At 32.1% G+C, this 14868-nt stretch overlaps 1 protein-coding gene across 1 annotated transcript in view; it reads right to left on the reverse strand.

Moving 5' to 3' along the window:
- LOC130447761 (tetraspanin-2A) overlaps positions 1 to 14868 on the reverse strand; it is a 207612-nt gene that overhangs the window by 33914 nt on the left and 158830 nt on the right. The window contains exon 4 of the mRNA XM_056784748.1: positions 3483 to 3668. Coding sequence (XP_056640726.1) covers positions 3483 to 3668 — 186 coding nt within the window. The remainder of the gene's footprint in view (positions 1 to 3482; positions 3669 to 14868) is intronic.

Consider the following 14868-nt stretch of genomic DNA (forward strand, 5'->3'; position numbering starts at 1 on the left):
TGAATCTGTAAAATTCTTAGGGCTTGTTGTGGACAATTCCCTGATATGGGAGTTACATATTGCCACCTTGTCTAATCAGATTCCATGAACTGAGCTTATCCACCTCTTTAACAGTCTATTATGCCCTTATTGAGTCGCATTTCCAATATGCCCTTCTAGGACACGACTTAATTTGAGCGAGAGCAGTTAGATATTTACTCGGACTAAACAGCAGTGCTCACTGCAGGGACATCTTTACAACATTAAAAATTCTGACTCTTCCTTCCTTATTTGTCTTCGAATCTGTTTGCCTAATTCTTAAGCACGCTTTTCCAATTTTAGAAAGGTCGTTGCGCGCGGAACGCGGAGCTTGACCTTTACCTACTTCACAATCAGAATTAGTTGAGGGTTATTTCACAATGCAAAAAAAATGCACATTCACTTGCCAATTGAAATCAAATCGATATCATCTTTTCCTACATTCTTCAATAATTTTAGGGAATATTTACTGGAAGGTGCCTTCCAATCTGTAAACGACGTCTATTCTTATGGTAATATTTGATTCCGGACATGGTGCTTACTGGTTTAATTTTGCTATGGACTTATATACTACTTATTACCTATTACTATTAGCTATAATTTTGTTATTCATTGTGATTTCCTTCTGTATTTTGAAAGCATATTTTATTTGTATCTTTGTTTAGCTATTTTTATGTCTGTTTTCTAGTTTTCACAAGCTTTTTTCTACAAATTGTAACAATTTTTAGACAATAAAGCAAGTAATCGGTTTTGTTGTAAAGATTATTACGAGGTGAGTAGGTACTTGCTTTTCGAATAGCATAATTAAAAACTAGTAGTAGTAGTTTTAAGGTGTTACTTAGGGGGCACATCATTGTTTAAGCTACAATTCTTATTTTCGTCTCTCTACGAAACAAATGAATATTTCGAAGGGTCGCAGTGCAAAAAAAGTGGTTTTTGACCTTTGCTCACCTCTGCAGGTCAAACGAAAAGCGAAATTTCACATGTAGGTTCAATTAGTTGCGAGATGATTTCCTGTCTAAGGTCGAAACTTTCCATCTCCACCCCTCTCCATTTTATGGTCATTTTTGTTATATTTTTTTATTTTTTGGCCAGAAAAAGTTTAATTAGAGGGTTCGAACTTCGCATGCAAGTAGGGGTGATGTTGAAGAATTGTCTTTCTCAAGTTCAAAGTTTTCTTCTTCAGTTCTTCTAGCACAAAACGCCCGAAATCATTTTGATCGTTGTAATTGTTGAACTGGACCGCCTCCTATTTAATGAATCTATGAATAAATTTCTTGTCATTATGACAATTTTTTCTTTGTTGTCAATTGGAATTGATCAAGAGGGTTCGAGACCATCGGGTATTGAAATTATGAATTTTCATTCGAGAGAGAGAGTTAACTTGTGATATGAAAAGTTATTGAGGAATAGCAAATTTTCCATATAAAGAAATAAGATTGAGAATTGATATCATTTCCAAGAAATTCATTTTATGGAAAGATTTGTTTGTGTATTAGTTAAATTCTCCATTCGACGAAAAATTCGACTTTCGTGATGGAGCTCCGCTGCTCACGGCTTTTTTTATCGTTTAACGTAGAAAGGGGCACTACAGCTTTTTCAGAACGAATAATTTCAAAATTCACGGTGCAAATTTGATCCCAATAATGTTTTTTTCAATTAAAAAATAAAATCGGTTAGATTTTTATGACAACGTCATCAAAATTTAGACATATTCTTCTTTATATAACAACATGTTTTATGTAAGTTGGTTGACACCTTTTGCTAGTTATCAATCATAGTATTTTCCTATTGAATTCCAACTATTTGATGAAATTTGATGAAAATCAGAAAATTTTTTTACACGAAAACCATTTTTCATTTCATTTCATTACATATTCAAACTTTAACACTACGTATCTCAAAATTAAGAGGTTCCATACACATAAAATCTTGTCTTTGCCACATGAATATGACATAGTATCGATATGTCTGTTCACTTGGTTCATGCCGCGGACTTTCACGGTTATAAAATCGTAATTTTTGGTAAAATAATCAGCTATTGCAAGCGAATTTTTCTGGGGAAAGTTGTCCAAAGAATCACGAAGAAGTCCCAGCTCTATTTTTATCAATAAAACAACTCTTTGTCGTCACTCTATCCAGTAGCATTTTATCAAACAGGCCAGCCGCTCTCCTATACAAACGGCGCTGATACTACCTATTTGGAACGGATCTCGGGCGGTATTACTAATCCTATCGACTTGAAATTGACGCCATTATTCTTGTAAAATCAAGTGTTTCAAGTTTCAAGTATTTCTTTTCGATGAAAAAAGACATATTTATCCAAATTTTCTAAGCCCATTATCGGAAATGGAATTGAAAGTGCTCGATCACCCTCGAGATACATATAAGAAAGTTGGGTTAGTTGGAACGTGCACAGGTTGTTCTAGTGTTGGATAGTCATCAATTAGAAAGCTTTCTTAATAAAATTGTTGTTGTCTTATTTGTTGCTGCTTTCCAGAATGATGTGATTCTTCTAATGATATGGTGATAATCCAAAATTAGCCTCACATTTACCAGATCAATCAAGATTACGGATATTGTTGAAGCTAAGAACAAGATATTATCAGACAAGGGGAGATCGATTTTTGCTACTGAATTAAAACAAATGATCCCAGAACATTGATAGGAACTAAAATAGAACCTTTTGTTCTCTTGATACAAAACATTTTAATTGTTTTATGAGTGAAAATATCTCTTTTGAACAAACATTTATTCAAATGATTGTTAAAAAGGTCCTGATTATTAAGGTAGAGCAGACCATGCTTTAGCTCAGAGAAAGTTCTTGAATATTTTTACCCTAGTACATGGATAGTTTCGTATTTTCCTCAAATATGAAGTCTAGCATTGCGATACTGAAAAACACAAGTATTGAAGTATATTTTCTACAAAATATGATAACGTATCATATTGTATCGGTAACAAGAAAAACAGTAGAAATTCTGAACAGATCATTGGATTTAAGAACATTATTGACCTTATTATATCAAATAATAAGATTGATTCTATGCTTTTCTCAAAATCTGAGAAGAATTCTAAATTCGAAAGTCCATTTTGAGCTTATAAAAAAAGTGAGATGGTGTTTCAAGCTTTCACTTTTCCCCTAACACTTCCAAGTAGGAATATGAGCAAAGCATCAATTTACATTCTGTGATTTGCAATCAGAGCATTTTTCAGTAAAACATAAATGAAACTATTTCAAATATTTTCAAAATGTTCCTAGAAGTATTCAGTAGAAACATTTTCAAAATTTTAAACAGGTTTTCGTGTTAGTTCAATAGGTATCGAATGAATCAAAATAATAATATAATTTTAGTACATTAACATTTGAAGAGTTAAATATGAAGTATTCTATAATTTGGTCCTCTAAAACATATTTTTTTCAATCCGTCTTGAATTGAGAATGAATTAATATTTGTACTTACATTGATGAAGCATACAGTCATTGCTAAACCAGCTATCCAACCACATTTTTCTTCGAAGAACCAGGTGAGTTCATCAACACAACCATGAAAATAAGGATTGCCAGTAACTGTGTCTCTGCATGTATTTGGTAATGGCTGTTGAAGATTCAAATAGTCTCGGGCGCCATCTGCTCCGCAGCAACCAATCTGAAATTATTAGATCAATATCAACATCAATTTCGCATTGAATAAAATTATAGAAAAATTAGCAGAAGGTTGTATATTTGCATAATGGTTTAAGGTACATGTTCGAAATCTCAATTTGCATCTAAAACTCTGAAATATCTTAACAATTTCTTCTAACAAAACTAATTGATTAATTTCTAGAACACTTGATATTCATCCATATATTGATGGGATTATTTGTTTAATGTATTGTGTAGTATAAACAAATTTGAGCAAATTACTGAAGCTTAATGTTAAATTTAGTTGAAAATTAGTAGACTAATACGTGACAGGCTCCCGTAATGTTATTTGAAAATGAAATATTGATAATTAGTTAACAATCTAATCGACGTCATAATTAAAATTGTTCATTATAAAACCAACAAATATATATTGTTTATAAATAGTTCGCAAGAGTAGTACTAATTAAAAGTGCTGCTATACTTATACTGCAGAAGAAAAACAAATTATTTTTTGTGTATTGTTATCGATATTTTGCAAGAAGATATAGAGATATATTATGGGGAAAAATTATCCATTTAGTTGAAAAAAATGGAATAATAACGTAATATTGATTGAAGAAAACAAGACTTCAAGAAGTAGCAAAAATCGATTATTACGGAAATTTTTTGAAGAGTTAGTACAATTTGTTTTGCCGCGACTTTTGCTACAATGAGCTGGAACTTCATCGAACATACAGTTTGGCCCATTATTTTGCTGGTTCATTTAAAAAAAAAGACATGTAACCGATGTTTTCCTGCAAATAAATGCAAAAAGTTGAAAATCGCTCATTATTGCATGCGAGATATATTTTATTTAGAATAAGTTATTTTGGAAATAATTTATTTTGGTACATTATTCATTTGAACAAATTATTGTTGTAAAAGTATTATTCTAGTAGACACATTTTGCAGTGATAAAATTAATTAACAATACTTTCATACAGTATATTCTAGAATAAGTTATCAAAAATCATTTGATACAGAGTGTTCCGTACATGAACCGATACAGATCAGAGTCGAAAAGGGGATCCGAAAATATAACGATTGAGGGGAATTTACCTCTATACCAAATTACATTGCTTATAGTGTCTTCAAATGAGGGTCCAGAATTTCGAAGAAAAATAATTTCTCAAGCTCTCTTGCTGTTGTAATTTTTCATTAAAAGTTTTTTTATTTTCAAGGTGACTAGCCGAACACAACGAAAGTTACAAGAAAAACAAGAATTAGGTATGAATTTATGGGTACATCAAATTTAACAAATTGCAATCCACTTCTTGTAGTATAATTTTCTTAAATGAGAAGTAAATACTCATCAGGCGATCATCTGGATGTTATTGGTTTTAATTTTCTGTGAAGGAAACTGTAGAATCGATTAGTTCCTCATAAACAAACATTTTGTGGTGTTCATCGAAAACATTCTGTTCGAATTATCCGAGTTGTTCTGGATACTATTGTCGATCAACTACATATTAGCACTGATCTTCATCTAGACATCTTCACTCCAAACTATTCGACATAATTTACTCAATCTATATCATGTCCAAAAGGTCTACGAGTTGTTACCTCAAGACTTGGTTCAGCGAGTGAGTTTCTATCGATTTATTTCACGTTAGGAGATTCATTTTCCAAATACTAGCTAATGAGATTTTGCTTTAATGGTATGGTTATTACATTTATGATTAATTATCATGAGTAATCAAATCTGCTAACTGGAGAAACTTATTTAGAGTTTCTATTGAAAATTGAAACATTTTCAATGATAGATCACTACCCCATTCTAGTATTAATGTGAGAGAGTTTATAGGAATTGCCTCCCCTCTCACCGGATCTCAATAATTGTGATTTTTCCTAGGGTGTTTATTCTTCTCCGGTTAATTTCCGGAAAAAATTGTGACAGATGTCATGTAATAATAAATCATCAACTACTTGTCAGGAGAAAAATTTCCACTCAATAAAAAATTATATCAACTCAATTACGAAAACCAGCGTCGGATTTAGGAAGGGTCTACGGAGGCTGATGCACCGGGCTCCGAGTACGTCAAGTACCCTCAAAATTACTAATTTGATCATTTATTTTAGAAACAATATTGGATTTACTACAAAATTCGCATTTGTTCCAAAAATTGTTTGGAAATTTAAATAAAATAAATAAATTAGTGTAATGCAATCCACACACTAATTTTTTAATCTATATAATAATTTTATACTGTAAATAATAATAATTTCTATAATCCATGCAATCAAAATGTATGAAATGATGATGAATTAGAAATACGAGTGAAATTTCTAGTAGAAATATATTCGAGTGATCTACAATTTGAATTATTTTGTAGATAACAGCAATTCATTTCTCATATACTTCAACCCGAATTGATTAATAATACATATAATTTATTAATACGATTGAAAATGATTAAATGGATTATTGAATAAGATATGATCGAAACTTTTCCTAATGTATATATACCCTACCGATTGCTTGTGACGATACCTCTTTAATTTGACATTAACATATTACATTTGAAAGAATTTGAGCTGATTTTGATTTCCTTAAGTGGGCCCCGGGTCGATTTATGTCCCAGGCCCCACTACTTCTTAATCCGATACTGACTAAAACAACTGAATTTCAAATAGTCAAAACATTTTTCCAAATTAACTGAGATAAAAAACTTTTGCGACATTTCAATGCTGAGTCACCTCTAATGAAGCCTTTAGGATTGTTCTATCGCTTTCTATTCACCATTACGTAATGCCCTTAACAGTCTGCTACAGTGTACGAAATTTCATATTTTCAAGTTATAAGGTTGCAAAAAAACTCATTTTTCTCCAAATATAGGGCCGTACTTCAAAGTTCTATAACTTCTCAGGGTATTAAGATAAATTTCTCTACGCTCTCCTTTACGCCTCTGCTTTGTATCGGCTCTTATGCGAGACACCCTACATATGAAAGTTTGAAATACTGGTGGAGGCTTCACTCCTTCACCAAATATTTGTCGCATTATGGAAATCTACAAAATCGAACTCACTTTAACAAATAATCGCCATAGTAATCAATTACTATCCAACCAAATAAAGCTGATTGATTTTAATGCGAATGCAGAACATATGAATCGCTACAAAGAGATAGGGTATTTACTAATTGATTGCTTTCACCAAAAAGTTTATTTCTATTTGATCCCTTTAGAGCCGAAGTTGGTCAAAGAGAAAGGATTAATTTTTCAATGCGTTGGATGGGATTACAAACATTCAAAAGATACGTTCAATAATATTTAATTAATTCGTCAAAGGTTTTCATTGGTAATTGATTTCAATGTTTATAGATTATTTTTTTCTATTTTCAATATTCTATTTATAAAATAATTTCTAATATGGCTTTTTAAGTTGATTATTTTTGTTATGAATGGAAAGTTAAAAATAAAAATTTCTTCAAAATTTCAAACTACAACGAGAGTGTAAAAAACAAACTACTCAACTGTCCAAATGTATCAAGGTCTTTGCTATCTGTATCAAAAGAGGTCAGCCAAGGCTATTGTCAAAAATTCCACCGTTGACTGAAGAAGATGAGTAAATCGCAGTGACCACAGAAGAGAAGGCAGACTCATTAGGTCACATGATTGCTTCAAATTCATTTCTTGATTGCCGTGGAAAGCTACCACCGAGCCACTCTAGAGATAGTTCATCGATGCCAGGAATAGAAATACGACATTGAGATGTGGCAAAATTTCTCAAAGGCTTGGGCATGAATACAGCAATTGACTTTGATGAAATACCACCAATCGTATTGAAGAAATGCACAGCTGAAATAACAAGTCCACTATGCAAACTCTTTTCTTATTATATAGAAGATGTCTTTCCTTCCGGATTGGAGTGTTGCTCAGGTTAAACCCATAGCAAAAAAAATAAAAACGACGGTTCTCAAAAACTACCGTCCGATTGCTTTAGTCCCAGCTATTGCCAAGGTCATGGAGGAAGTCGTTAACCAGCAAATTCTGAGATATATTGAGCCTGCTAGCATCATCAGGCTTTAGTGAACATAGATCAATCTAGATCTCCTGTCACTAATGTATGAAATAAAGCTATTGAGAAGCATGGGGAATCACACTGCACATATCGAAATCGTTTGACAGGTTTTGGCATTTTAACCTACCAATTGAGTTAAGATCGTACGGTTTGTCGTCCTCACTTATCGACTGGCTTAGTAGCTTTCTCAAAGATCGGTCTATCCAGGTCGATATCGATATCGATGCTGTGGGTTCAGCTACAAAGGCACGACTTTTCCGAACACTACAGCCTACAGAAGTTCTAGATTGATTTCAAAAGGCATCTTCACACGGTATTCACCACTGGAACTTCTCGAGTGTAATAGGGTTTATTAGCCTCTTGTACTTATTTCTTACATAAAAAAGATTTTTTAGGGAATCGATAAGTTCGATAATCAATTCAAAGGCTGCGTTTTGGATGCAACAATCAATTTACGAAAACATTTTCTTTGTTTTTGTCTTAATTTTCTAATCGTATGGTTTGGCAATAATTTCAACTTGGTTTTATATTTATCTAAATCGTTATCGGTTCTATATATCCGTTCTTAACTGGTTGGCTTGATTTTTGTTTGAATTTCTTGACAATATTTCATTCTATGTAACCAATCTTTAGAATTTCATCTATAAATCATCATAAAACGCTTCTGATTTCTTTCAGAAACAGAGCTTATTAGATTCCTGACACTTTCAGATATGTCAAATCTTTTGTTATTTTTGTAGCGATTTCCAAGACTTTTTTAAATGAAGTCCGCATCTAGGAGATGAGGGAAATTTCAATAAAAATAGAGGTAGTCATAAAATATGGGTATACGAAGACTCAACTAATGCTCGATTTATTGCTCGGGACCCTTAGGCAGTATAAGAATGAAATTTATGATGCTGTATAAATAAGGATATTTAAAAGAAGAGTGCTTTTTGAAAGTTAATAGAAATAATATAAATTGCTTTGTTTACAGTTCGTTAATTGCTACTCGACTAGGTTCAAGATAATACTTGTTGTTTTTATTAATGAAGGAATCATGTCAATAATAACATATCCTTTTATGGTGAAAAATTATACTTGGAAGAAATGTTTGCAGTAGGATTGTAAAATATGGTTTTACCTGTGACGGGAAAAAAATAGACATTCTATCTCGGTTGTTAGGTATACTTTATATAAAATTACTGTTTTCCTTGGGAAAACTCAGTACTTTTTTCAAGGATATTGAATGAACAAATAAGCAAGAGTTTTCATAATTTTTTTGGGATATATAGAGAGTTTGCGTAGCGCAGTTTAGTTCAGTTTATAATAAATAGTCGTAGGGAACAGACCAAAATAGAAATTAATCGAAGAATTTGAATAAATTAATCAAGTTAGTTGAGTGATAGTGATAACTGAATTATATTATAAGTTAGTGAAGTGTAAAGTATTTGAATAAATTAAGAACGTGAGAGACAGTGATTCCTTTATATCAAAAGTATAATTACTAAATGTGCATTACATAAATGACACGTTCATTAATGGATTATTCAGTTTAATAGTCGAATTTTCTCGTATTGAAATTTTAATTATTCCTGCCATCACAACTGCTGTTGATGTACTTCGTAAATTCGGCGTTATTTCATCACTACCACATATTCTAAATACTTCATTAACTATTTCTGTCCTGTATGCTTCCGATTTATCAACATACCCTTCAGCAACCGTTGTTGACTTCCAACCGCCATGTTTCTAGAGTGTCATCAAGTCTCTCCCAGATTCAACTAAGAGTGTAGCAAACGATCTCCGAAATGAATGACCTTTTTATGAGTTAGCATTTTCAAGTTGAGGAAATTTAGCCATTAGAACCTAATAAAAATGGTTTTTACTCACAAGCTGATTATCATATTTTTCATTGTGATAAGCATAAATTAGGCAGCTATCCTTTGCTACTGCTGGACAAAGGGTTATGTTACCTTTTTACATTATTCTTTGATTCCTTAAAAGTTTCACAATCAATAACGTTCCCAAATCTTCAATATCATCTGATTTTATCTGGCTTATTTCACAAATTCGACAAGCTTTTGCAATCCACAATACAACAACAAACTTGTAAGAACCCTGTAAAAACGAAGTATGTTGTTATATCTTCCTTGAGTAAACATGATCTTTCAATTTTAAAGCATTACATGTGACGTGTTCTCTACGTATGCAATAAAATGAAAAACCCGCTAATATGGCGAGAAATAATTTCTCACGATTATCATGGTAACCTAAGTTAATCATGATCGTCCAGTTTCAAAATTTTGGAACAAAATATTCATTTTTAAACGTAATCTCATTTTAGTTCCAAACACTTTTCACATCGATGTTCAATAAGTTCAATACCCTTGTTATAATACGAATCGTCAAGATAATCAAAATACCCATTTACTGCCGACATCACCTCTTCACTTTTAGAAAATCGTTGACCATTAAGCTAAGTCCTCAAGTCTGGAAACATAAATTAATTCAAAAGTGCTAAACTGACGAAAAGGGTGAATGAGGTAGCAATTCAATGGAACCATCTTCACGATGCTGTTTGTTTCATTGTAAACAAAGGAGCCACTCGTTTTGCCCACAGCTTTCTCCCATGTCCAAATTTTTAGTTAAAATGCGATGTACCGCACTTTTCGAAATTCCTACTATATCTGCTAGCTCATCATGTCACATTGATAACCTTTAAAGTGATAGACTCATGCTTGAAACTGACAAGTCTGAACCTAACGAACGAAATACAAACATTTTGGGAAAACACATATCTATTTTTCAATATAATATCATTTTAGCTTCATACACTTTTCCCAGCGATGCTCAAGTTTTATACCCTCTTCACGATAAGAATCGTCAAGCTCCTCAAAATAACTATTAAGGGCCGACATCACCTCTTCATTGTTGGAGAATCTTTGACCAACGAGCCATTTTTCCAATTTTGGGAACTGAAAATAGCCCAAGAGGGCTAAATCTGGCGACTAGGCTGCATAAGGTAGCAATTCAAACACTATTGTATCAATTTTGGACATTGCAATAACGTATGTGTGAGCTAGTTCATTATCCTGATGAAACAACACTTTCTTCTTAGCCAACTGCATCCGTTTTTGCTTGACTTCTTTATTTAAGCGTTGCAATGAGTTCGGAGAATACTCGCTGTTGATAGTTTCTCCTTTTTCAATATAGCCAATGAAAATTATCCCTACCATCCCATAAAACCGCCGCTATGACCTTGCTTTCTTTGAAGCTGATCCCTTCCCAGTCTATTGTTTTGATTGTTCTTTTGTTTTGGGTTTGAAGTGATAGACCCAATTCGGCTTTATTTTAGTGAAATTATCTATGGAAACATCTTCACGCGCTGTTTTTGTTCCATTGTGAGCAAACGTGGCACTCATCTTGAGCAAAGCTTTCTCATGACCAAATTTCAAGTTAATATGTAATGTATTGCCCTTTTTGGAATGCCTATTATGTCTGCTAGCTCGCACACTTCCAGTCGACGATCATCCAGTACCGCTTTATGAATTTTCTTCAAAATTTCTGGAGTGGTCACCTCATTTAGTCGACCACTGCGATGCTGGTCTTAGCAGGTCATACGGCTTCGCTTAAGCTCTGATTTTTACGAAAACCAATCACTTATTAATAATATTTAACGAACTAAATTCGTTTAGATACATGTTTGCTTTATATTCATAGATTTCACTGTCCTGATTTGTTCACTATGACACCAAATTGTGTACTGACTTTTGTGTCTGTTGGAGATTTATTTATATACATCTCACTTTCCATAATGTTTGATTCCCTGGAAATTCCTAATTAGCCGTGTACAAATAAAGAGGCCTTTTTAGAAATTGTCCATAAAAACGGCCACAACATAAAGTAAACAGGTATAAAAAAAGACAGATAAACAAACCTTCCAATGAATGAATGACCAGCGCATTCACCAAACTCTAGATTCGTTTAACATCATCGAACACGACCGGCTTCTTTATAAATTTGGAATATATATTCAAAACATATAAAAAACAATGAAGTGAAAGTACAAAATGTCCACAACATATTTGATTGTAATTTCATGAAAATATGCTTCATATACTAATAAATATAATACACGATTAACTTCAAATTGTTTTCTTATCAAGTGGTAATATCCTCAATCCTTATAAAAAAAATCCAGAAAGGAATCTTCTATTCCGATAAATCTAAAGATGAACGTAAAATACAGTGATTAAAATCGACAAATTTCTAGTCCACAATAACACGGTTGTTAGTCTCGGGAGCTTTCTATACGAATTTGTCGTTATATGATCATCTACCTTATCAGCACTCCTCGCAGTGATTCGGTCTCAAGGGTTTATTATCGTTCCAATCCTGTTGAATTAGTGAGAGAATATTATGGAGCACTGCTGTTGAAATACTTCTCATACGATAAAAACCTTAATGGAAAAATATTAATAACTATTTTTGAAGTAACTCTGCAGGTATATAATATTTAATGGGTGTATTCTCAAGTTTGGAATAAAATTTTGATCACAACGCAAATTGTATACTGGAATGAATCTGGAACGGCTTTTTACATTTTTATTCTAAATACATAGTACTATAATTTATTCTAGATATACTTGCTTTTCATTGATAAATTATTGAAATTCCTTTCAATAGCTAAGGAATAAGGAACAAGAAGTTGGTGATTTAGCTATTATTGGAAAATTATGCTCAAATTGTAGCAAAACAAACAAGATGTTTCCTGGGAAAGAAAATTTTTGATATCTCTACAAAAACAGGCCATAAAAATACATAAGTAGACCTTGTTTGAAATACAACGCTGAGTACACCAAACTTTAGTTTAGACAAACTGTTGTAACAGGACTGGCCTCAAGGTCTAAGTCGGTGGACGAGTTCATAACAATATAAATTTGTGAAGCATAGCAACATAGTGAAGCGGAAAGATACCTTTTTGTTATGTTCACTCATTTAAAAATATTAGACTGTAATAATATTTAGCATCATCAATCAAAATACATTTTTCTTCACAAATTGTGAATTGATTTCTGGTACACAAATGTGATAGTCTTCTTTGTTTCGTTGCTAGCTGATAAAACTCTTCATCTTGAACTTTTAATATCACCGCTAACATCTTGTTCTGTCTGATAATCGTAATTTCACTGAGAATCATCAGCTTTAACAGTAGGACATTTAAGACATTATTACGAAAAAGTTCGCAAAATGGTTTCCTATGCCGGCCCTGTCTTATGCTAGTATGGAATTTTATAAATTCAGCGAATTCGCTCGGCTCTTTTTGGACGGCGTCTTTCATTTTTATTATAAATGGCGGAATTTGTTTAGGTGTTTATAATTGCTTTAGTAGCAAACGGTTTATTCACAGTATTTCTTCTAAATAATTTCTAGGAAAGTCTATTCAACCATTTCTTTTGTTTCTTTTTGTGTAGAATTTTATTCAAGTATATGAATGATTCCTGTGAACGCAGTTAGTTCAATTTCAAAAAATTAGTAAAGTTACAATATGAAGTTTCAGCATTTTCTTCGCTTGTAATTCTAAACATTCTTTCGCACTCATTCTATGGTTTCGTACATAAAATATCTATCCGGATCAGAACGACTGCTGGTTCATACTCTTCCTGTAACATTTACTAACTTTCTTGAAAGATATTCTTCTAAATGTTCCACACAAAAAATCACCAATAGCGTGCCACTAGGGGGTTATCACATCAGAAGCAGCATCTCCATCAATATATCAATTTAATATTGTTTTCACACTAAACTATAAAAAATGTGATGAACTAAATAAAAAAAATTTATCCAATTTTTGATTTCTTAGACCTTCTGATATATTCAAGTTTCTAAATGGTTTTGATTTTAGGTCTCTCCTGATTTGAAATCAGTTTTTTTTAAGACAGTTAATAATTTAAAGTTTCGACTACTTTCAGTCAAAATTTGATTTGACACTGACAATTTCCGTATTTATATTAATCAATAGATCGTAGACATCATGAATATCAAAATAAAATCAAAATAGAAATCGGTTTCATCAAGAGAAATTAAATTTTCCCTAGTTTTTCACATGTCAAAAATATGTAGCAGTCATCAATCACATTATTTGTGGTTTATAGCTTTTTCGTTCTTATGAATGTGAACTATCTCTAGAAATTTCCTTGTATTAGATTTTGTTCCAAGAATTTTTTGAATATTTATAATTAAATTTATGTTTTCCCGATATTGCGTGGTTAGTTAATGCAGTATAATTATTTTTATCGTATTGATGAACTTTTAGTCTATTTTCTAAATACTGAGATATCTGCCCTGCACAATCAGTATAAGGCACTCGATATATAATATCACTGTTTTTGGGTGTTTTAGATTTTTGTTCAGTGATATATTTGGTTGATTTATTACGCCCTTTATGATTTAGGGGATCAGGGGGCTAGTTGTAACAATTTATCGCTTCTTGGCTATGAAAGCTTACTTGGTTCGTATTTATGAAGTCTAGCAGTACTATTCCAATTAACAACTATTCAACTATCGATCCCAAATAAACTTTTGTTAGAACCTGTAACGATTTTTGGTAGAAACGACTGAAAAAACACTGACTTGTGCTACAACTTACCCCGTGATTGAGAATAGTTGTAACAGGCTTGGGGAAAATTGTAACATTGGGAATTGAAAACCAGTTTTATATTTTATAAAGATTTATTTGGCATATTTAGCATAAGAAACTTTACAAACGCTAAAACAGGCTTAGACACTTTAAGTCAAATTTTTAATCTGAAAGAAAATATTCAAAAATAAACAAATATGAAACATGTTGTTTATTTACTTAAACTATCAAGGCATTTTAGGCTTAGAACCATTTATAATCTTAACTGCTTCAATAATCAGACATTTGACTTATTTAGCATTATAACAAACTTAGACTTTTAAGTTTTTTTCTTTCTTAAACTTTTTCAAACTATATAGTAACTTTAGGCTCACAGCCAGTAACAAAATATCAATTTCTTAAATAATTAAATAATCTGATTTTTTGATTGACGTAGGTAAAATATGCAATGAGATCTTATTTTCTGTTGCACATTTCACATGTGCCCACATCTTATTTATAATGCATTGTATCAATCCTCGTTTGAATTTTCATAAGT

The sequence above is a fragment of the Diorhabda sublineata genome, chromosome 8 (genome assembly GCF_026230105.1).
Source record: "Diorhabda sublineata isolate icDioSubl1.1 chromosome 8, icDioSubl1.1, whole genome shotgun sequence".
Taxonomy (NCBI): Eukaryota; Metazoa; Arthropoda; class Insecta; order Coleoptera; family Chrysomelidae; genus Diorhabda; species Diorhabda sublineata.